The 22,089-nt window shown below is 36.4% G+C and overlaps 1 protein-coding gene across 1 annotated transcript; it reads right to left on the reverse strand.

The window, feature by feature from the left end:
* Positions 1-604: 604 nt before the first annotated feature.
* LOC113669713 (putative E3 ubiquitin-protein ligase HECTD2) lies at positions 605-20,695 on the reverse strand. Its single transcript, XM_027185791.2, has 21 exons — positions 20,442-20,695; positions 19,721-20,367; positions 18,151-18,253; positions 17,949-18,038; positions 17,707-17,771; positions 11,444-11,489; positions 10,883-10,992; positions 8,799-8,844; positions 8,050-8,152; positions 7,202-7,325; positions 6,535-6,634; positions 5,744-5,851; positions 5,423-5,555; positions 4,682-4,770; positions 4,374-4,535; positions 4,097-4,171; positions 3,564-3,651; positions 3,015-3,121; positions 2,557-2,672; positions 2,016-2,165; positions 605-1,601 (listed from the first exon to the last, which is right to left on the reverse strand). The coding sequence occupies exons 1-21, from the start codon at positions 20,547-20,549 to the stop codon at positions 1,481-1,483; spliced, it is 2,691 nt and encodes an 896-aa protein (XP_027041592.2). The 5' UTR covers positions 20,550-20,695; the 3' UTR covers positions 605-1,480.
* Between the last annotated feature and the right edge of the window lie 1,394 nt (positions 20,696-22,089).

The raw sequence follows: 22,089 nt of genomic DNA on the forward strand, positions 1-22,089 counted from the left end.
ATGGAAAATCGTGTTATCTTCCACAATGAAGACGATTAAAGCTAATTTGTTGCCAATACTGCTCTCACATTCGGTGCACAGCATTGAGCGATGAACGGAAGAACTGGAACACATGCGCACTTACTGGCGACGACTTGAAGTTTGTTTGGCAGAATTAGTCGGCTCCTATCCTGGCAATATTCGAATTCCTCGTTCAATATGCAAACAGCGCTGAAACCACGACCTCCTGCCGATCAATGAACAACATGTACCCATATTCAAGCCCAAGAACGCCTCAGCTATTCGAAATGTGCAAAACGCAAACTTTACGTACTGTTAATAAGGTAAACCCACTTGCAAGGAAAGGCTTGATCGTCAACAGCCATGAAAGGCGCGACGCAAAGAGCATGGTCGCTAATGGTTTGTAAAGAATTAACTTTTAATTCCAAGAAGTGACTAACTGTAACTTCTCCCTGAGCTACACACCAATCTTTTGCAGATATTAACAACATTATTGCGGGAGAGTGAGAATTGCTCATAGGCATGTTTCAAGAGTCACGTCATCTTCGAAAGCAGATAGCATTCGTAACTGAGACATTCTGCTTTTTACTCACCACGGTCACAATTTAACAAGCAAGCACTCTTTATTGTTTCCTTTCCAAATGAATTTTCGGGAAATGATTTAGGATCAAATACGCTTGAAATGTTTTACTTCACTTCCTAAAAGAAAGTGACCAGAATACCAAGAGCCCTTGTCAACAGAAAGTACTATTCAAAACATCTATTCACTCATTGAAACAAATCGTCCTTTTGATAAAACGTTATCTCAATATGAAGACTAGGTATATACACTGTTTACAACTGTCATACCTGTACACTTTTAAAAACAAATTACTTAACAATTAAGTCTTAGGAAAAATTAATCATTAACGCGTTTGAAGAAGTCAATGCAAAACAATTACCAAATATCACAACCTTTGGAAGACGCCACAACTCTGCAAATGAGGTCAGATCACTATTTTGGCCGAGACTGTACACTTGAACCGGCGATTTTCGATTATAGAATCGTCAAATACTGATGTTTTAATCGACTCTGATGTTGCGCGATGATCCACTAAAACCAATTCATTGAAAACGTTTCCTTCCTTACCGATCACAGCAAAAGCATGAAATTGTCAGTCAAACCAAACGGTTGGGTCCTCCTTTTTTAAGAAGGGAAATATCAGAGCAATCGGAAATTTTGAACTAAAGTAAACAAATCAATACATAACTCTTAGTGTGTTACATTAAGATTAGTCCCGCTGATTGAAGTTGGAATTAGAAAAAGAATATTCTTCTGACACGTTTTACACTGTTAAAATGTCCATGCATTCCTATAAGGGTGACAAGATCGCTGTGTGTCTCGTGAGCTGTTCCCGCCCAAGTCCGGCTTTGCGGGATTGGATAACTACTGATGGTAAGTGAAGAATGAGACGTTCACAAAGTCCTTCCATTGTGATCACTACTCGATTCCGAAGCCCTCTGCATTAGAAATAGCAATAGTGAGTTTTTGCTTCAGGATCTTTCGGTTCTTATATGGAGGAAGAATAAGCTGGTTGAAGCAGGTGTGAGACATTGGCAACCTAAAAAGAAAGAATCAAATGTAATCGTTAGATACGCGTAAATCAGTCACTATTTGTTTTTTCTTTGAAAGATATGCGACGCTTGAAGTCTAGTACTGCAGACGAAATTTTCATGTAGTTCTTATTTGCCTGTGATCCTGGAATGCATCGGGTTGCTTTATACGCTCACGATTGGTCTTTAAAACACGTTCTATGCTCTAAGCCAACTGGATGCAAGATTAAAGCTATTTCATTTCCGTTTTTCTTTCGCTTCAGGGAGTTCCCACACAAGTATTAAATTGAGTTGTCATCGGCTCATTCTGATATTTCCTCTACTCTGAGAAACCGTTGCGTTTATTCCGGTTTTTCAACAAAAGTCGAATGCGCTCTTTCGAACTTAGTTCGCAACTGATGTTTCAGTGTAGATTGACTCACATGCTGGTGCTGTGGGCTACTTCCATACGGATTATCTTGAATTCCATTTCGCCCATCCCACCGATCGGTACACGGTCACTTCCGGTTGCAAATAGCAGCAGTTTTTTCTTCAGCTCCAAAGAAAAGGACAGAACTACGTCCCAGAAATACCTAAAGATTGAAGGGAATGAGACAGACTGTCGCAGAAGATTTGGCAACCTCTAGATCTAAGAGTTAACCATCCTTTTGCCTGATGACTGCCTTGGTCTAAATTTGTTACTCTGTCTGTATTTAAGCTGTCTATCTGTCTGCCTGCCAGACATCATCTCTACTACAAATAAATAAGGGGGTAAGTCTCTTAAAAAACTGTGGTGCTGCGTCGATGGGAGAGTATAACAGGGTAATTTACTTTTATCAAATGCGTTGATAACGTAAATTAGCCACCGTTAAGAGTTTAAAAGGTGACGTTTCGTACGTTAGCCCTTCGTCACTGCGATTGGCGAAGGGCTAACGCTCGAAACGTCAGCTGACGAATGAATTGTGTCAGTTGTCCTTTACATACCTAACGACGGAATCATTCTTGGTGTAGCCATCATAGACAGTTACTTTTCTTAGAGCATCCATGTCAAGTTCAGGGTTTCCACAGACTAACATCTCCACTTCCTCTGAACGTAACATCTAAGATCACAGCCGCAAAATACATGCGCGTCAGTTTATGTTGAATCTCCATTGGAACAAGTTAGTTTCAAAGAAAACTACCATGTTATCAACTAAAAGTGATTTTGAGTTAACGAAACTTCATAACTTAACCTTCAGGCTTGAAAACCTGCTTACCGAAATCGTCACCATGTTTAATATTCTGAATAAGGCGAGATCAAACCATTGGACCTGGTTTGCCTGTTTTTTTTGGTTTTTTTTGGTCACAGAGCGCAGACAGTTTACACATTTGAGTACTTCATCTGACTAAAAAGCTGCACAGTGGAACAAATGTAAGAGGAAACGAACAATTGATATACTAACAATGAGGGCGTTTGAAGCACAGACACTGTGGAAACCATGATAGAAGGAGGCAAACTGTTGGTAGATGGACTTGTTTAACAGATAATCCACGTAAAGATTCACGTATTCTGAAAAAAAGAAAGACGTTTTCACTGTAAGCTTTAACATGCACTACACCCTATTCGAGTTGGGATGAACGTACACTGATATCAGCTTTTCGACTGTATTAACACACTGCGCGGACGTCAATAGCCTTTTACTTCAACCTACAGCATGACCTCCGTGCAAAAAATGTTCCATTTTTATACACACGAAATGCCCAATATATTGGAATTCTGAAACCTTGCTCAGATACACTTTCGAACACACCAACTTGCGCGCGACTTTGATTGATCAAACGCATAGTACTTTTGGTCATCAATGAGGAATACAATTTTAATTACTGCTATGCGACACAAGGTAATTTGACATTGTTGAAGAAACCCCTCTGTGCTGAGGCAAGAGAGGCCCCTGGTTGGTCGATGAAATAAGAATTACAGTTAACATACTACGTACGGTTTATACATGTACCTTGTCTGTTTTCTTTAGTAACGGGGATTTTGTCACCTTTTGGCTTGAGGTTATGGGTGATAACTTCACCAAATATAGTGTAAGAAATCTGCAAATGAAGCAGCCATCGTCAAAAGTCTAACCAAAGAAAGCTGAAGACGATTACAACCAAGGGCTCATAAGTATGTTGAAGGAGACAAGTAAGAAGAGAATCTGTCACGTCTATTGATCCTCAAAGTGATTTTCTTTTTAACATTTTATTCGACTTTCTACTCATTTCTTACATGTAGGTGTTTCTCGTAGATCTCGTTTAATTGTCCATATCATTATTTATTAACTTTTGCATTGGCATTTCATCATTTACAAGCTTTAGAATGAATTCCCTTGATTTGCTATCCCCTTAGACGATTTTGCCTCATCGTCTTTAAGCAAACAGTTTCTTTTCTTAAAGCATCTCTCCCCCTTTATGTGCCTATCGCAATTGTGTATCACCGCTTTGTTCTCTCTATGTAACTCCAGAACCTGTTATCCTGATCGATAGTGTCTCAACTAACCTGGAATGTTTGACAAAGATCTTCTTCCACGTCACCTTCATATTCCAGAAGTTCCTTCAAGCCTCGACCAAGATCCTACAAAATAAAGACGATATGGCAACTTCGATTGAGTGTCGTCAAATACTAGTTCCGTACATGTTAAACAGAAATTTTCGCGACGCAAAAATCAACCGAAAATCCTGGACATCGCACTTGCAAAAGCCCTTAACTAAAGAGAGCAAACTTCCAGTTACTAAATAAAGTTTACACGATGCAACGTTTTTATTTTATAACTTACTGGCATTGTTTCCATAAGATCCTGAAGTCCTAATGAAGCGATACCAACTGTGGCGTTAGGATTGTGAAACGGAACTACAGCTGGACTCAGCAGCTTCTTGTAACAACAAGGAGGAAATCTTATGTCCAGAATAATGCTGTTATACACCGCTAATCCCATCAGCTATTGCAACAATTAATGTCAAGAATGCAAACCACAAAAACAGTCTGGTTCTTTACTGAAACACATGCATGTAAACTTCACCAAATATATTAAGAAAATACCAGTTCATTATTAAACCTTACAGGAATTAGTCTTAAAAAGGATACAACACCGACCAAGTTGAATTCAGAATCATTGTCCACACATGTTTTACTAAACCAGTAGGTTCTTGACTTTTCATTATAAGTAAACATACCTATAGCAATGAAATAGATAATAGAGTGATTGAAGGCAGAAAGAATTGCAACAAAGGGGCACTTCACTGATAGGTACTGGTCTGTTCAGTGTCGCTCACTGTTGCTTTTTATATTTAATTCCATACATTCTTTGGTACGCTTCTCTGTAACGTAAATGAACGAGCTACTGAATAAAGTTGGAGGTGGATCAAACAAGTTGCGAACCTCTCGGGAAATAAGTATGTCATCACAGAGGGCTTGAAAGGGCATGTCCTGAGTAGAGATTGCAGTACAGTCTTTCGATTCATTTCTTTTGTATCTAGTATTATGTGTCCGTTGCGATGGTTATTTAAGGAAGCATAAAAAAGAATTACAAGCTTAGCTCGAACCCCAGAGTTCGTATTTTAATAGAGGCACCGTAAAATAAGACACAAGAGAATGAACACAAAAATTGCAAGCAAGAAAGGACTGGATTGGAGCAGTCTGATTGGTTCTTTAATGATTAAAATAACATGGAAAGGAATAGTTAGCTGTGGAACTTCTAAGTGTCAGAGATTTGGGTGCGAAAAAAACAAGTGGCGGGGAATCACAAGCGAGAGAATTCAAACTATAGAGAACTGGGAATGAACAAATCGAGAGACGAAAGAAGAAGAGAAACGCAGATATCGTTACCATATTCTGGTCTGAAGATCCTTCTAATGAGCAGAAGGAACCACTCTTTTGTTAGCCCACCCATATCCAGCCCTGGCTCTCCTGCAAATGTGACTTTTAGCTTCTTTTTCAAGTCTCTTTGCTTTCTGGAAATCTAAGACATTGGGAAAAACATTGTAATGATTGGTAAGTGTTAACGCAGAAACAATTCTATACGCAGAACAGTCAACAAATAAAAGTACATGTTTCTATCTACATGTGCAATCACTTAGTACAAAAAAATAGTTGTTAGCTGAATTAAATTAATTCCCTAGATTTACTTGTTGTGTTGGAAAATTCTACCTCATTCAGCGAATCAGAAATCAAGTTCGAGCGACGAACTTTGATGTTGAGGAACAGCATTCCCATGTCTGGCATTTCTCTTCTCTGAACTTTGGCCACAAGACTTTTCTGTTGGTAAGTAAAAGAAGACAAGTAATAAATCACATGAGAAAGACTTCTACATACCCTTACACATCACAGTCTAGATGGTCAAAGTCATATGAGAGCTCTTGAAGCGTGGGAAAATATGTTTTTTTTAAGATGGAAAAGTGCAACATTCGTCAGTATTATTCATTGTAGGAAGAATCTTTCAGAAGAAGGTGCGTTGGCAAACTAAAAAATACAGAAAAATCGGCAGTTTCATAGTTTAACAGTCACAAAAGGTCTGTATCAGACCTGAAAACAATAACTGTACAAACCCTGGCACCCGTAGAGAAATACTGGGAAGATAGGCACCTCTTAAGTAAGTATTTTGCTAAAAAATTTAATTCAAGTTGTATATTCATAGTCAAACTTGATCAAGAATGTCCCTAAAAACCTCCTGAACCTATTTAGATGAAAAAAGGCCTTCAAACCCTAATATAGAACACCCTAAGAGAGACTCACAACCCCTGTGTGTATCCCTAAGAAGAAGGTGAGGAGTTCATATCTCCAACCCATCAAGACAAATATGTAAACTTTGGCTACATACGATTTGTACACCGTTTTTGAACAGTTTCATTTGCAAGCGAAAAATAAATGCAACAATGAAACATATATTTGTTTATTTAAATGATCACAGATTCATCTGCATGTCAAAAGGTTGTTCTTACCCTTGCCATGACAAGCATTTGTGACTCTGAGTCCTTCTGCATAATATAACGTTTGGCTGCCAGGCTAAGAATGAAAGGGTACTGGCAGAAGGAGAATTTTCTAAAACCAAAAAGGAAAATGAAGTCAGTATTACCATCATTTGTGACAAGTATAGAACAGAGAAAATCTGAGTAGCCACTTGGGAAGAGGAACTAGTTATAAGTGGTTCTGATTTTATGATTCACTCCGATATCAACTGAGCTACAAAGATCTCCACATCATATACCATATATAAGTTCAGTAGTTATTACAAACTTTCCTGATCACCACCAACTTTGACCCAAAATTGCTTAATTTTTTTCTCTATTTACGAAATTTGTAAACTGAAATGTCTAATTAACTTATTTCCAATTTTTTTTTCAAATTTTACCATTTGGTATTTGTATGTAATTTCTCTATTAAAACTTTAACATTGCACATGCATGTAATAGTAATATTCCATGCATATGTACTCTTAAGTAGCTTCAGCCTGATAGCTTGTAATTGTAAGACTTTAAAATTCCCTTTTCCCTCTTGCCTCAATTAGCTACAACGCTATTTTGTGGGTAGGGAATAGTGCAGTCTATAAGTTACTTACAAGTAACAAATTTGAACTTGAACTGAAATCAATATTGAACTTATACTAACCCAGGATTAGCTGTGGGATTCTGCCACGAATAATACTCAGCCATCAGATCAATATGATCTAGTGAGTGATTGTAGAAAAAACTGTGGTTGACAACAGGAGGAGTGAACAGCCAGTTAGAGGCATCTGATAACAGCAATAACAACAACAAAATTTAAAAATTACATAATCCACAAAGAGATTAAAATCAAAGGTTCAATGCACAATGCCTCAATGGACAGAAGGTGAAGAATAGTTTATTGTGATGTACTCAGTCACTGTTTTTTTTTTTTTTTAAACCCAATGTTATTGTTTTCAAATGTTCTATCATATATTTAAATATTTGAGTTCTGAGTATGTGTTTGAGTTTTGAGGAGGCAAATCTTGCATCCTTCATTGGAATTTCACTCTATCTTTTATTCTCACAGCTGTGCCATAATGAAGCTTACTTAATACTTGAAAATAAACCCATGTTCAAATATATGTTGTATCAATCTTGCTCAGTTCAGAATTTATGACATTACTGAGTGAGAACTTTATCAGCTATAAATAACAAGACTCAAGTTTATGCCAGCCTGATATAACTAAATACTAAACAATAACACATTACAATGGTCAGGAATAAAAAGGTCAGTTTAAATATAGCATCTATAGTATAGCTTTCCACAGAAATTCACAAAAGGCTATTTAGATCATGAAACTTAATTTTTTTTTTTTTTAATTCCAAATTCTCTACCATGTTATGTTATGGTACTTAGAGTAGGCGATGAATATTTAATGCTCAAAATTATTCATGAGGAAAATTAACTTTAAATTATTCATAAGGAGATTAACATAAAATTATTCATCAAGAAAATGAACTCAACCATACTCAAAAGTGCTAGAACTTTAACAGCAGAAGGAATCCACCAGGTGCATTTTTCATCAGGCGGTAGCTCATTGGTTTTGGTTGGAATGAGACGAACACTGATAAACTTTACAGAGAGACAAAACTTGTTGAGAGAACTTGAATGAACAAGTTGAAATAAGTGACTGCTGGCTTCTAAGAACTTATTACTTGGTTACAGAATGTTTCCCTAAAACCAGTTTAAAAAAAAGCATTTACAGTAGATATTGATTTGGTTTACTCCTGTCGATAGTGAAACTAAATTGTAAGTAGATACAAAGTTTTAATTAAAATGTAACATTTTAATAAATTTAATTTATCACCTAGAAAATATCTTTGTATGGATTGTAATGCTTTTTATGGCAGGAAGATGTTAAGAACAGGCCAAACAGCCATATTATGTAAACACCATAGAAACCTTGACCAGGGCATGTACAATGAAGCAACTACTGAACATTAATGTTTAAATGGATAAGCCCATAGTCCATCACACAGCGTTTATAAAAATTTATGAGGTGCACTTGTTAAAACCACTTTACTTTGAGAGACCACAACACAAAGACTGCTCTATTTTCCTGTTTTTACTGTAGCAAGTAAATGAGCTTATTCACTTAGAGCTTAAAAGTATCTTTATCCTTTCTGTACTCAAGTTTTGTAAAACATGAACTGTAATTCATTTTAAGAATATACACCAAAACCTTTTCAGATGTTACCTGTATACAAATAGAAATTACCTGCTCTACTCTTGTTACAATGGCCTTAAAGGAATTAACAGGTAATCTAGAAAAGGTCAAAGAGAATACACTTCTGTTAACTAACAGTAAGTACATTGCATATATACATGTACTCTAAGAAGAAGAAAAAATAGCTAGCTTTGGTAACCGGTCATTTCGCACAAAAGACTTTTCGCACAAGTCTTTTTGCACAAGTTTTGGACCATTCGCACAATTCTTAGTGGTCATTTCGCACAATAATCATAAGTGAGAAACATCAATATAAAAGGTATACCGATTGATACTGATGAGACATGTCACCTTCACATGATCCAACGACGAGAACGTAGACATTTATTTACATAATAACTTCAACTAGATCAACACGATCACTATTCTTTCTTGAAGAAAGGAAAGGTACAAATCTCTCTCTCCATGAAAATGTAAAGAATTCCCTATTCGAACGACTACTTCTGTAACGTTTTCTTTGTCGAACGAAAAACCTTTTAGTTTTGACAGTATCGTCCACTACAAAGTTAACATGCAAACATGACGACCCACACTAAGGACACCATATTGATTTCGAAAGTATTGTCACCAGTCTTCCCTCCTTGTTCGATCGCCTTCAAATAGCATGTTATATCGATCTGTAAGAGTTTCAAATAAAGCTATTGAAAACTTGCTTCTTATATCTTCGTTATATAATGAAAATTAGGCATACTGGTAATACGTACAGCAAAAACAGTTAATAACTTGATAGTCAGAGAGTGATTCACATCGAATGTCGGCACGTGCAAGTGTTGTGATTTGACAACTTGAACGTGTCAGTGTAGGTAGTGACTAGTGATCTTGTAGAAAGACAAGTTCGATCTGTAATCATTTTAAAGATCGAGAAGTTTAATACATCTATCAAATACTAACCTTTCAAATTATTCTAATAACAATTACCTAGGCGATGGAGAGTTCAGTATTGATTGATAAGCGTCATAGCGACCGTGATGTAAACAAATGATTTCACGAAAGTTTTAAGAATTCAAAGTAATTCAAAGATTATACGCTAGCCGTTCGATAAGTAATCATACAAGCTTAAGATCAAAACAAACAAAGAAATTTAGATGTACTATAACTTAAATGAATGCAGGAAAGGGCTAAATTTCTATGAGTCTTGACCAAGTAGCGAGTTAAAATTTGCATGATTCGTCGGGTAACATGGCCGTGAACTTGAATTTTATATATTTACACAGAAATTTTGTAAATAGGTCTTTTCTCCTTTTAAATAAAAAGTGATACAGTTTGCAGGTTTTTACTTTGACTTCAGAGGAGGGAGGATTGGTGACAATTACTTTCGAAATCAACATGGCGTCCTTAGCGTTGGGTCGTCATGTTCGTTTGTTTGTAGTGGATGATGTACTTTCAAAACTAAAAGGTTTTTCGTTTAACAAAGGAAAAGTAAAAGAAGTAATCGTTCAAATAGGGAGTTCTTTACATTTTCATAGAGAGAAAAATTTGTTCCTTTCTTCAAGTAATCGTGTTCACAAGCGTTTCAATCTGGTTGAAGTTATTACGTAAATAAATGTCTACGTTCTCGCCGTTGGATCTTATTGAAAGTGACATGTGAAGGTGAGATGTCTTATCAGTATCAATTAGTATACCTTTTATATTGATGTTTCTCACTTATAATTGTTGCGCGAAATGACCACTAAGAATTGTGCAAACGTTCCAAACTTGTGCTAAAAGACTTGTGCAAAAAGTCTTTTGTGTGAAATGTCCTGTATTCCTAGCTTTTCATAACAGAGAGCAAATCAAAATACATGTAATTGTCTTAATACTGAGGACAGCATGCAAGTGTTGTTTCATTTTTTTGGTTATTGGTTTTTTGTTTTTGTTTCTGTTGCTGTTTTTTTTTTTTTTATTTTACAATCCTCTGCAAGAGAGTAACATCTTAGAGCCTGTCACTTCCTCACTCCCATGACAATGCTTTCATTTCTTTGTGGTATTCTTTAAAAATTTTGCATATCACAGAACCCACAACACTTTCCCACCCTCCCTTAGGATCAAAGACTGACACAATCTATGCATTATTCTCATGACATAAATTTAATCACCTTCTGAACCAGTGAACAAGGTACTGATGCTCTCCATCTGTGAGAGATGACACTTGCCGCAGAAGATAAGCAAAGATTACATATGTTGATGACTTGTCAAACTGAGGATTCTGAAATTAAGCAGACAGTTACTAGAGACAGTTAATATTAGGGGGGTAAGTTTCTAAAGAAAGTGTGGCATTTCAAGTGTAAGCCCTTTTCCAGAATTATTAGAGGAATTGTGGGTTGAGTATGGTTTACTTACAAAGAAATAGAACCACACTGTGACAGTGCTATTGTTGGGAACATGGTAACATGAAAACCTGAGAGTGAATTATTCATTAAGGGGTTACCTTTTTTAAGAAACTGTGAGGCTACATGGGTAGGGGGTATTACATTGAACCCAGTCTACAGTCCAAGTTCAATTTATTGTATTATCACAAGGCATTCTAGTGTAATATTTTTTAGGCAGCCAATAATAAAAAAAAAATGCTTGTAACCTCGACTTGTGTTTACTTTCATATTTCTGAAAATGAAAAAAATGTACTCTTGTGTGTATTGCAAAAACAGTTCATGAATTACCTGCAGAAGGATTGTGAATGCCCTAAGATCATCCTTTGTTTTTTGCCTATCAAAAGCAAATTAAAAGGTTTTACATTATATTGAGCCAACCATGGCAGCTGCAGTTACTGCACCCTTATAAGAATAATGTTCACTACGACAAGAGTAACACAAAATGATCCAGACAACATGGTGTTTTGTTATTCAACAAATTGCAAAGAGTGCAGCTAGTGACTCAACATAACATTCTTAGAGGGAGAATGAAAAATTTTGGAAATGCCCAACCCTGGTGAAAATCTTTCAAGGATCTTTAAGGATCTTACAAGATCTTCATGAGGACCTTTGAGGATCCTCTTGAGGATCTTCATGAGGATCTTCAAAATTCTTGTGAAGATCTTCAAGGATCCTTCATTTTCTTGCCAAGATCTTCAAGGATCTTTCATTTTCTTGCCAAGATCTTCAAGGATCTTTCATTTTCTTGCCAAGATCTTCAAGGATCTTTCATTTTCTTGCCAAGATCCTCAAGGATCTTTCATTTTCTTGCCAAGATCTTCAAGGATCTTTCATTTTCTTGCCAAGATCTTCAAGGATCTTTCATTTTCTTGCCAAGATCCTCAAGGATCTTTCATTTTCTTGCCAAGATCCTCAAGGATCTTTCATTTTCTTGCCAAGATCTTCAAGGATCTTTCATTTTCTTGCCAAGATCTTCAAGGATCTTTCATTTTCTTGCCAAGATCCTCAAGGATCTTTCATTTTCTTGCCAAGATCTTTGAGGATCTTTGACTTTCTTGACAAGATCTTTAAGGATCTTTCATTTTCCTGTCAAGATCCTTGAAGATCTTGTCTGGATCTTCAAAGATCTTTACATGAACTTTGAAGATCCTTTAAAGATCTTTGAAAATTCTTTGAGGATCTTCCAAATTCTTGTTAAGATCTTTGAGGATCTCTCATTTTCTTGCCAAGATCTTCAAGGATCTTTTTGAAAATTTTGAAGATCCTTAAAGATCTTGGAAAGAAAATAAAAGACCCTTAAAGATCTTGGCAATAAATTGAAAGATCTTTTGAAGATCTTAGCAAGAATGTTATAGAACCTTCGAAATTTTGACAAGAAAATAAGCATACTTAAATCCTCATACTAAGTTAAAAAGAAAAATTGAACCAAACATAAAAAAATGAAGATAAAACTTTTTTTTATTGCTAAACGAGAATTACCCATCCTCTTCTAGTAGGACTACTTCTACACTATTTCTGTTCAGACTTTAGGTTAGTACTAAGATTTTCATTTTCCAAAAAATCTAGCAACAGTCCAGCTCAAAGATAAGAAGACCAAAATATATGTGTTAAACTTGTCTAGGACTAGACTATGACCAGACTCAGACTACTCTTACAGAGGGGGTAAACATGAAAAAAAGGCAAACAAGAGTACTTCAATGACTATATTTCTGAACCATATTAACCTATAAACCAAAGGAAAGCTTAGGAATCACACATACTGAATATAACTAATATGTTGCCCTAAACTAATTTGTTATTTGACATCAGATCAATTTGTCCACCACATGGTGTGAAAAACCTAGGTATACTTGAGAAAAGATAACTGCACAAAGATTGCATGAAATCGAGTGTTTTTAGTGTCAAAACAAAGTACTAGGGTCGTTCTTTTGGATGAGCTGAGGAACTTTTGGAGTCGTTTATATTATGGGCACAGTGCCCGTTCAAAGTTCACCGAGATTATTAGGTGAGTTATTCCACAATATCTTACTTAAAATTCAGCTTAAAGAGAAACTGTCAGCTTATCCAACTCAACTCAGTAAGAGGATACAGCCCTGAAAACTTCAGATTAATTGAACTAATACATCCTGAGGTACAAAATAAGTGTTTTCGGGAATTCATATGACAACCTCTAAAAGAGCTTTTTAAGTTGGTTACACAGAACCAAGTAAATTCACACCTTCTTCAGAAACATGTCCTTCAGTGAGCGTCGAGGATAATCTCTCTAGATCGATAAGCCTGTATCCTTGTCCCTATAACACATCATTTGCATCCTCACTCTCCAAGAGCTCAGAGTAAGAATCATTAGGCGAGGATGGCATCTTCATTTTCTTTCCAGAAGTACCAATGAATTCTTTTCATTCAGCCCCAGAGTCAGAGCAATCGCGAGACCTGCTTGGAGTTCGATTGACGATTTCGGTTGTTTCTGTCTCTCTTTTCGCTTGTTTCTGAACTCCAGAAAACGCCTTTCCTTTACTTTTATTTCTGTGTACATTTTCCCTTTAGTTCCGACCATTGTCGATGATATTTGCCGTAACAACGAGCTTCTTATGTTTTTATGCGACCGTTAAAAATCTCGGCGCGTATAAATTCCTATCCCATAATGCAAAACCCTATTTTGTGTCATGTAAGTAGTCACAAAGTTTCCCGAAAGCCTCGAGCAAGGCGTTCCTATGCGGTAACCTTCATTACACTCATTGCACAATAATTTTCTGCGAAAATTCCTTGTTGTGTTTAAATTATAAAACAGTGAGCCCTCAATTTACAATTTTGTTATGTTTGAAATTACTTGAGGATTTCAAAGGAACCTAATTCATAATGCAGAGATGTGGTAGAGATCTTGACAAAGTTGCCTTTGAGATCCACATCAAATTCAAAAAGGATCCTTACAAAGAGCTGTACAAAATCATGAAATGAATCTTTTAAAGATATTTGGAAGATCCTTTTCAATTCCTTGAGGATCTTGAAGGATTGTAGAACAGATCATGCTAAGATCTTGACTAGGATCCTTGTAACTCCTAATCAAATTCTTAAGGATCTTAGCAAAGATCTTAGCAGGATCCCTAAAAGGTTCTTTTGAAGGTCTTTAAAAGATCCTCATTAAATCCTTGAGGATCCTGAAGGATCCTTGAAAAGATCCTGCAAAGATCTTGACTTAAGGATCCTTGTAAGATCCTGATCAAATTCCTAAGGATCCTGGCAAAGATCGTTACAGGATCCTTGAAAGGATCTTTTGTAGGTCTTTAAAAGATCCTCATTAAATCCTTGAGGATCTTGAAGGATCCTTGAAAAGATCTTGCAAAGATCTTGAGTAGGATCCTTGTAAGATCCTGATCAAATCCTTAAGGATCCTTGCAAAGATCTTAATAGGATCCTTGAAAGGATCTTTGGAAGGTCTTTAAAAGATCCTCATTAAATCCTTGAGGATCTTGAAAGATCCTCAAAAAGATCCTGCAAAGATCTTGACTAGGATCCTTGCAAGATCCTGATTAAATCCTTAAGGATCCTTATAAAGATCTTGAAGGATCCTTGAAAGGATCTTTTGAGGGTCTTTGAAAGATCCTTGCTAAATCCTTGAGGATCTTGAAGGATCCTTGAAAAGAACTTTGCGAGGATCCTTATGAGGATCTTTGTAATATCCTTTGAGGATCTTTATCAAATCCTTGAGGATCTTAACAAACATTTTTGCTTACAAAGATCTTTGAGGATCTTTTACAGATCCTTTAAAGATCTTTTAAAGATCCTTGTCCTTAAGGATCTTTGGCAGGTCTTTGTCAATCCTTGAAGATCCTCAAAGATCCTGTGAGGTTTTTCACCAGGGAATGTTTACAAGAACAAAAAAGAAAATATTGCATGTACATTCAAGTTAATAAATACATGTATCAGCACAGCATGCAAAGAAAGTTGTGTCCGATAGCCCAGGGCTAGTGGATTTTGCAATCAGGCTAGTGAATTCTGTGCTTAACTTGCCCAAAAGGCAAGTGAACATTTTTTGGAGGATTAAAATTACAGATCTGAAGTACCGTATTTACCCGTGTATAATGCGCACTTTTTTTTCCATAAAAACAAGCATCAAAATCGCGGTGCGTATTATACACGGATTCGATTGTTTGTCAAGCACGTCCTAATTTGCATACGTTAAAAACGCAACAAAGAAAGTAAAAGTGCACGGATCGGTGGCCTGGGGAGGAGAAAGAGCTTGCTTGTTTACGACTCATTTGAAGCTCACATGACAGATACTGTGAACACTTCCTTCAAACGCGAACTTCCCTTCTCCAGTCGCTCGATGTATCTTTGAACAAACCATTTAGAGATGGAGTCCAAAAGGAGTGGATGGCTGATGGAATTCACGAACTTACTGGACGACAAAAAAAGGCTTCGGAGGAACTGATCTGTTCGTATATTTCACAAGCGTAGGAAGGCATTCCATCAGAAATGATCGCTGCCTCTCTCTGAAGTGTGGGATCACAAACAATTCGAATGGATCACAAGATGAATTGGTTTACAATTCAACTGAGATCACTGATGAACTTGAGGATTCAGTCATCGAAAACCTATTCGAATCGGACTGTGAGTCGGTTTAAAGACACTGAACATTTTACTTAAATCACGCAATTGCAATGCAGTAATTATATTCAAGCTACCAGCAGTACTGTGAGTAGAAATAATGTTTATGAACGGCTGTTATGATAATAATTCAAGTTGTGAATTTAGGTATATTAGTAAGGACTTCAAGTTACAACATTTATAAAACGTTTGACTGTTACTGAATAGAAAAGCTTGTAAATAGGTGCTCGGTGCGTTCGATGTTTGTAGTAGCAACTAGTTAGAAATTGTTGTAAACATATTATTGATGAATTCCCAGCTCTTGTTAATTAAGTGAAAAAATGGAAGTTTTTATTCTTGGTATTTGTCATGAAATCTTTTTTTTCGGAAAAAAGAGGTCAAAAATAAGGGTGCGTATTATACACAGGCGCGCATTATACACGGGTAAATACGGTACTGATAGAAAAATATTTTAAATTCTAATAAATTCATGCAGACCGAAAGTCGCTCCGACAAGGTGAAATCTGCATAACAAGACAAAGTATAGCATTACATGTCAGACGAGACATATTGAGATCCCATTCATAAAGTAAAAGCAGATATTGAAAAAAAATTGGGAGGTAAATGTTAATAATTCTTACTAATCCAGAGAAAGCTATTTGTCTAAATTTTGCTTCATAATCATTTGTGAGGAACGTAAACAAAAGGTTTTGATCCTGAACTCCAGTGAGAAATTTATTATGGTTTTAGCAAATATTGGTCACGTGCAATTCAATATGGTAAATTCTAAACAGCAATACCTCAGGTGTTTTTTGATTAAAATGTATAGACCACATCATATTGTTTTTACCTGTTAATCTTTTAGACAAAAAGTTGCTAGAAATGAAATTAACATTTTCGTGCTTTTGAAACGTAAAAAACCTTTGGTTACTTGTAACATGATGAACCACAAATTTGCATAATTTTTGTTTGCATAATTTGTTCACTGAAACTTGACTTGGAAAACTGACTCTCAAACAAACCTTCTTCAGAAAAATGATCTTCTGAATGCACTACTTTTGAATGAGAAGCAAACTGATGAAAGCTATCACATTTTCATTCCCTTTAATAGTTTAAATATCTCTCCTGTCAGCTGCTAAGAGATACTCTCTGGCAGGAAAATTTTTTGGGCAGCAAATTGGAGAATGAAGTGCTCTCGCAAGCAGCTTTTCATATAGTCCACATTGTCGTTTAGTGTGTCCCTTGAGAACTTTGGTTTCAAAGTTTCAACCCTGTTTTTTCTGCCAAAAAAAATGTGTTTCTAAATTCTAAAATGTCTAAAATGCATATTAATCATTCACATGTTGCAAATGGTGGACTTAGAAAAAATTATACTGTGGCAGCACCGAGAGCAAAACAGCTCTTTTTTTTCTGCTTGTGAAAAAATTTTTTCAGGCCAGTACAAATTACTTTCAGGCTAGTAGATGTAAGGTACAGCTCATCCAAAGGGCAAGCTGTAAAACAGACTTTCTTTGCACCTTGTAGCAGAATCAATTAGCAGCCAAACAACCTAAAAGGGTTTGTTTCTTATAAATTTTCATCCCCTCCTCAAACTAAAAGTAACTGGTTTGTCACTGGGCACAATACCCATAGTCTAAACTTCTAACATTTTCTAAGGCAAGGCTGGGTATAATTACATGTAAACCCACATTCCCTGACACATATATTGGGATTCTCGATTCCTGCCTCCCTCCCCCACCCCACCCCACCCCACTCAATGTTGATCTGCAAGATGGCATGAACACATTGGCAATTAACAACATTGGAAGGGAAGGCAGGTGAAGAACATTACAAAAGTTGTTTGGAGAGGTGTTCCAGCTGATCATGTCTGGGAGTGTGGATCCCACTACACTAAACCTCTCTCCAAATTGGCTACCCCAAAATCCTTAACACTACTCCATTATAACAAAAAACTATGCATGTGTTACCTTTTGATTTCTTGTAACAGGCTGTTCACCACAGACTTGAGAACATTCTTGTGCACCTCTTGAGGCTAAAATGTAAAAATATATGTGATTTTAAAAAGTACACAGTACAAGTACAGTTGTGTTTTGAACAAAATCCACCACATTTTCTTGTCTGAAATTGTACCTACTTCTAAAAAAATTAAAAAGAATGAAATTCACGCAAAAATATAATTATTTAGATCAAATAAATATTCATAAATTACCAGGGTAAGAACAATTTCATATGCTATCCTGACAAAGTCGTGATCAATACCACTTTCAGAGAATTCTTCAGAGTTATACTCATCTTTTCGCTTCAATGAAAAATAAACAAAACAGGATATGTTTAGATATTATAATTGCACAATGTGTAACCACTTTGAAGCGGACATAACATCAAAGTTCACTAGCTTCATTAAATCGCACCTTGAAGACTTCATTCATCTCAGAGAAAGAATCAAACGTTGTTGTCAAAAATTCTAGAAGAGTTTGATAGTCTCCAGTTGCCAAGGCTGTCCTCATGTCATTCCTGAAAGAAGAAAAAAAAAAAAAAGAAAAAAAAAAAACAAATCATCACTTAAGTACATCCTGTTTTGATCTAAGTCTTGGAAGTATCTCCCAATTATGCACACAGAAAATTACCTCACATCTTGAATAGTTCCCTCTATAAAGTACATCATTAATGGACAATATCTTGTTAATAGTTTGTGATCAAGTAGTTGTAATTTTAAAAAAATCTATGGTTTAAGAAACATGATTTAAGGCAGTGTTTTTGGAGTACAGCCAGAGGAAAGAAATTTGAAATTATCGCCATCGTCTGTCAACAGCCTCAGAATTTTACTATTCCTATTCAGAGAAAGTGCTTGTTTTGGAATTGATACAATTATACTCAAATTTTAACCCTTCATCCCTACATTGACAAACAAGTAAGTTATTCAGACAATATTGGGAAACTGCTATGATCAAGCAGACAGGTAAAATAAAGATAAATATACAGTATGAAATTAAACCATTGGATTGAACACCTCCATCTCAGGCCTTACCAGAGTGACATTTTTGAAGTAAAGAGGTTAAAACATTCTAGATAAAAGAAATTGATTAATAATTTATTGCCCACTCTCCTCACACATGTATTTTTCAAGTTAGACAACTCTTCTTTTCCTTTAGAGGGACCTGGTAATCTTATCAAGGGGTCAGTAATATATCCTGACCCATGAAAAATAGTTCTCTGAAGAGAGAAACCGACTGTGTAGCTAATGGTACAACTTCACCACCTACATTTGGTGTTCTTAAATGTCACAAAACTTAAGAAATAAATAGTTACTAAGCATTCTAAATCAAGTAACCTAAATTTGGGTATTCCTGATGATTCTTCTGTGTCATTTGTTTGACAGAATTCAATTGAATTCAGCAAGTTTAGCATATTTAGTTTCCACAGAAGATTTTAAATTAATACTTATATCAATAATATACGCCACACTGCCAGTAACTACATAACAAAAGTAGTAATGTAAGACCACAGTTTTCTTTCTTATTATACCACTCACAACGGGTCAGATTCATGTTTCAGTCAGGAGCACAAAATAGTGAAGCTTAGAAACATAGTTTACCTAAACTTTACAGCCATAAACTGTACAACTACAATGCACTTCATACTGGAGAAAAAAATGGGAAATTGGAAAATCCCAATTACCAACAGCTTTGCATGCAATGGAAGTGGGGAAATTGTTATGTCACTCAAAACTTTTTTAATTTCTCGTATTGTTTTCCAGACCACCCACATGATCACAAAAACAAGATGTTCGAGATAGAAAGTGTCGAAAGATTCGGTTTTTCGGGTTTATAACACGCGTCAAACGAATATTTCAGACCTGCTACTCTGTGACTAATGAAGCTGGTGAAATTTACTGTTCATGGTGCTCTAATGCGTGTAATATCGCGATGCACGCATGACATCATATCATATACAACACAACCAAAACATAATTTCATTTACCTTAGCGACAAGGCATCATGATATTTTATCCTTTCAGGCTTTTTCTCCTCTCTTCGTGAACGGATCTCACGACGAGAGACCACTTCAGTGTCCGAAGAGGAAGTTGCATGAAGTCTTTCATGACGAGAATTCGCTGACTTAATCTTGCAGTCATCATTGCAATGTTGATTCACCAGTAATCGCTTTTCTTTGTCTCTATGCAGAAGTGCAGGTCTCCTCTTTTCGGTAATCTCAGACTTTGAATTCTGCTTTGAAGATGAAACAGGTATATGTTTTTCGTTATCAAGTGGCAAATTAGAATCGGAGTTAGTGTCATTAACAGCTTCCGTTGGGTTGCTGAGGTTACGGGCGAAGCGTGATGAATTAGGCACCCTTGAGTTCACCGTTTTCACATTCCCTGACCCCGTGTCCGATTTTGTTGCCTCTACTGCTATAGTCTTTCCCTTATTTAATCTTTCTGACTCCTTCGAGACAGGCCTACTGCTACTTGGAGAAAGCGTTTTCAAGTTTTCGTTAGCATCCTCGCGACATCCTTCGATCTCTTCGCGCGCCTTGCTCGGAGAGCCAGAGTTTCGATGTCGTGAACTGAAAAGATTCCCCAAACCACCCAACCTTCTCCCGGGACGAGATCGCTCTGGATGACTATTCTGCAAGACAGATACACTTATGGTCAGCAGGCCGTGAACATAGAAATACACCGAAAATGACACAAACAACTCACCACGGATGTAACCCTAACTTCTTCTGGATCTTCATTCGGATTAAAAAGAGGATTTTTTATCGGAGGTAAAAGACGAGTGGAAGGGTTTTTTGAGCCACCACCAGACATAACGTATTTCTAACTATCCATCGGACTGATTTTTCAAGGCGCTGAGGAAAACCAGCTTTCGAAAATAGAGAAAGAAGAGAGACTGTTTCACGGCTGTGCACAAGATCCGACGGCCATTTTTGTTGTTAATTGGCGCGACTGGGTGCGTTCAACCGTAACATGACAACACAATCTTATTGGCTGGTTACCGTGACAGGAATCTGATTGGTGGAGGAAAAACTTTCCACAGACTTCCTTACAACAGGTGTATGGTAGTATCGTCAACAATTTCATCAATTTTTCATATGCCTCTACGCAATTTTCTTCCTCCATTCGCCAGGTAAATTCTATTACAGAGGAAATGAGAGGCAGACACTTGAGTGCATGAGCCAGTTTTTCAGTGAGAGTTCCTTAGGTCAACCTAGTATTCCCAGTTTCTGCAAAGATAGATTTCAGAATATACGTTTTTGAAGCATAACTCTAATCTCTCTACAGGATATTGAATATTGGCGAATTACATTTTCAAGTCCGGAATAAATAAAAGCAGTCTAGGCGTCTAAAATTAAGTTCAATAATCGCCGGACTTAAGGTTGATTTTGTTGATTTGCATAATGGGATAAATACAGACCAATAACTTGTTACATGTCTTACAACCAAACTGTTTAAATCGGTGTTCCGTTTCTCGGGCCGGAAAAAACTTATCCCTTTTAAATCCCTGAAGATTTTTCTTGGGATACAAATAGGAAACATTCACCCTTCGTGAATTGACGGGCAGAATATAATCTAACGGATGTAAAGTCTCCTTGTCATCAAATTTATAAATGTGATTGTTTTGATGATAAGAAAAGAAAGTAAAATATATTCAGGAATCGACTACCTACATCAACGCTATTTTTAATTATTTTTGATCGATTCCATTCAAAAATATAGAATAAAGAAAGGATGAGTTTTCAGAGAATTGTCGAATTGTCGGGTCCTGACGAAGCATCAGTAAAAATTTTCTTCTAGTTAACACTGCTCATGTAAATACACTCAATTTGGGTCATGAAAGGGGTCATCATTTCGCTCCTGTAAAAATGATTTCTCTGTAGCTATAATATTAATTTTCATCCCGTTAATGCATCCGAAAATGTCTCCTATAATGTGTCAGAAGCAACTGCTCTACTTGAGGGACAAGTATTGCAGAAAACCTGCATATCACCAATGAGTTACAACACTTTACCCTCATAAACACATATACAGTTCATTTATTATTCAATTTCATCTACATAAGCTTCAGACGGAACTCTCCAGTTGAATAAATATAGCTATTTTCCAAAGAGAAGACAGATGTACTTTTATTATTGTTGCTAATTGTAAAGTCTACCAAATTTGTTCAGTTGTGATGCTCGCATCAGCTAAGGCAAAAACGAAGAGGCTTTTTCCCGCCCTTGTATTTCAACGGAACACAAACCAATGACTTTTTTTTTCTGAGGAACTAAATCACCTTAAGGAAGATTTAGTTGAGTTTTTGGCTGTTGGCAGTGTTCGTAAGCAGTTCAAGTTCAAAGATACTTTTTAT

Source organism: Pocillopora damicornis, chromosome 2 (genome assembly GCF_964200805.1).
Source record: "Pocillopora damicornis chromosome 2, jaPocDami1.2, whole genome shotgun sequence".
In the NCBI taxonomy this organism is placed as follows: domain Eukaryota; kingdom Metazoa; phylum Cnidaria; class Anthozoa; order Scleractinia; family Pocilloporidae; genus Pocillopora; species Pocillopora damicornis.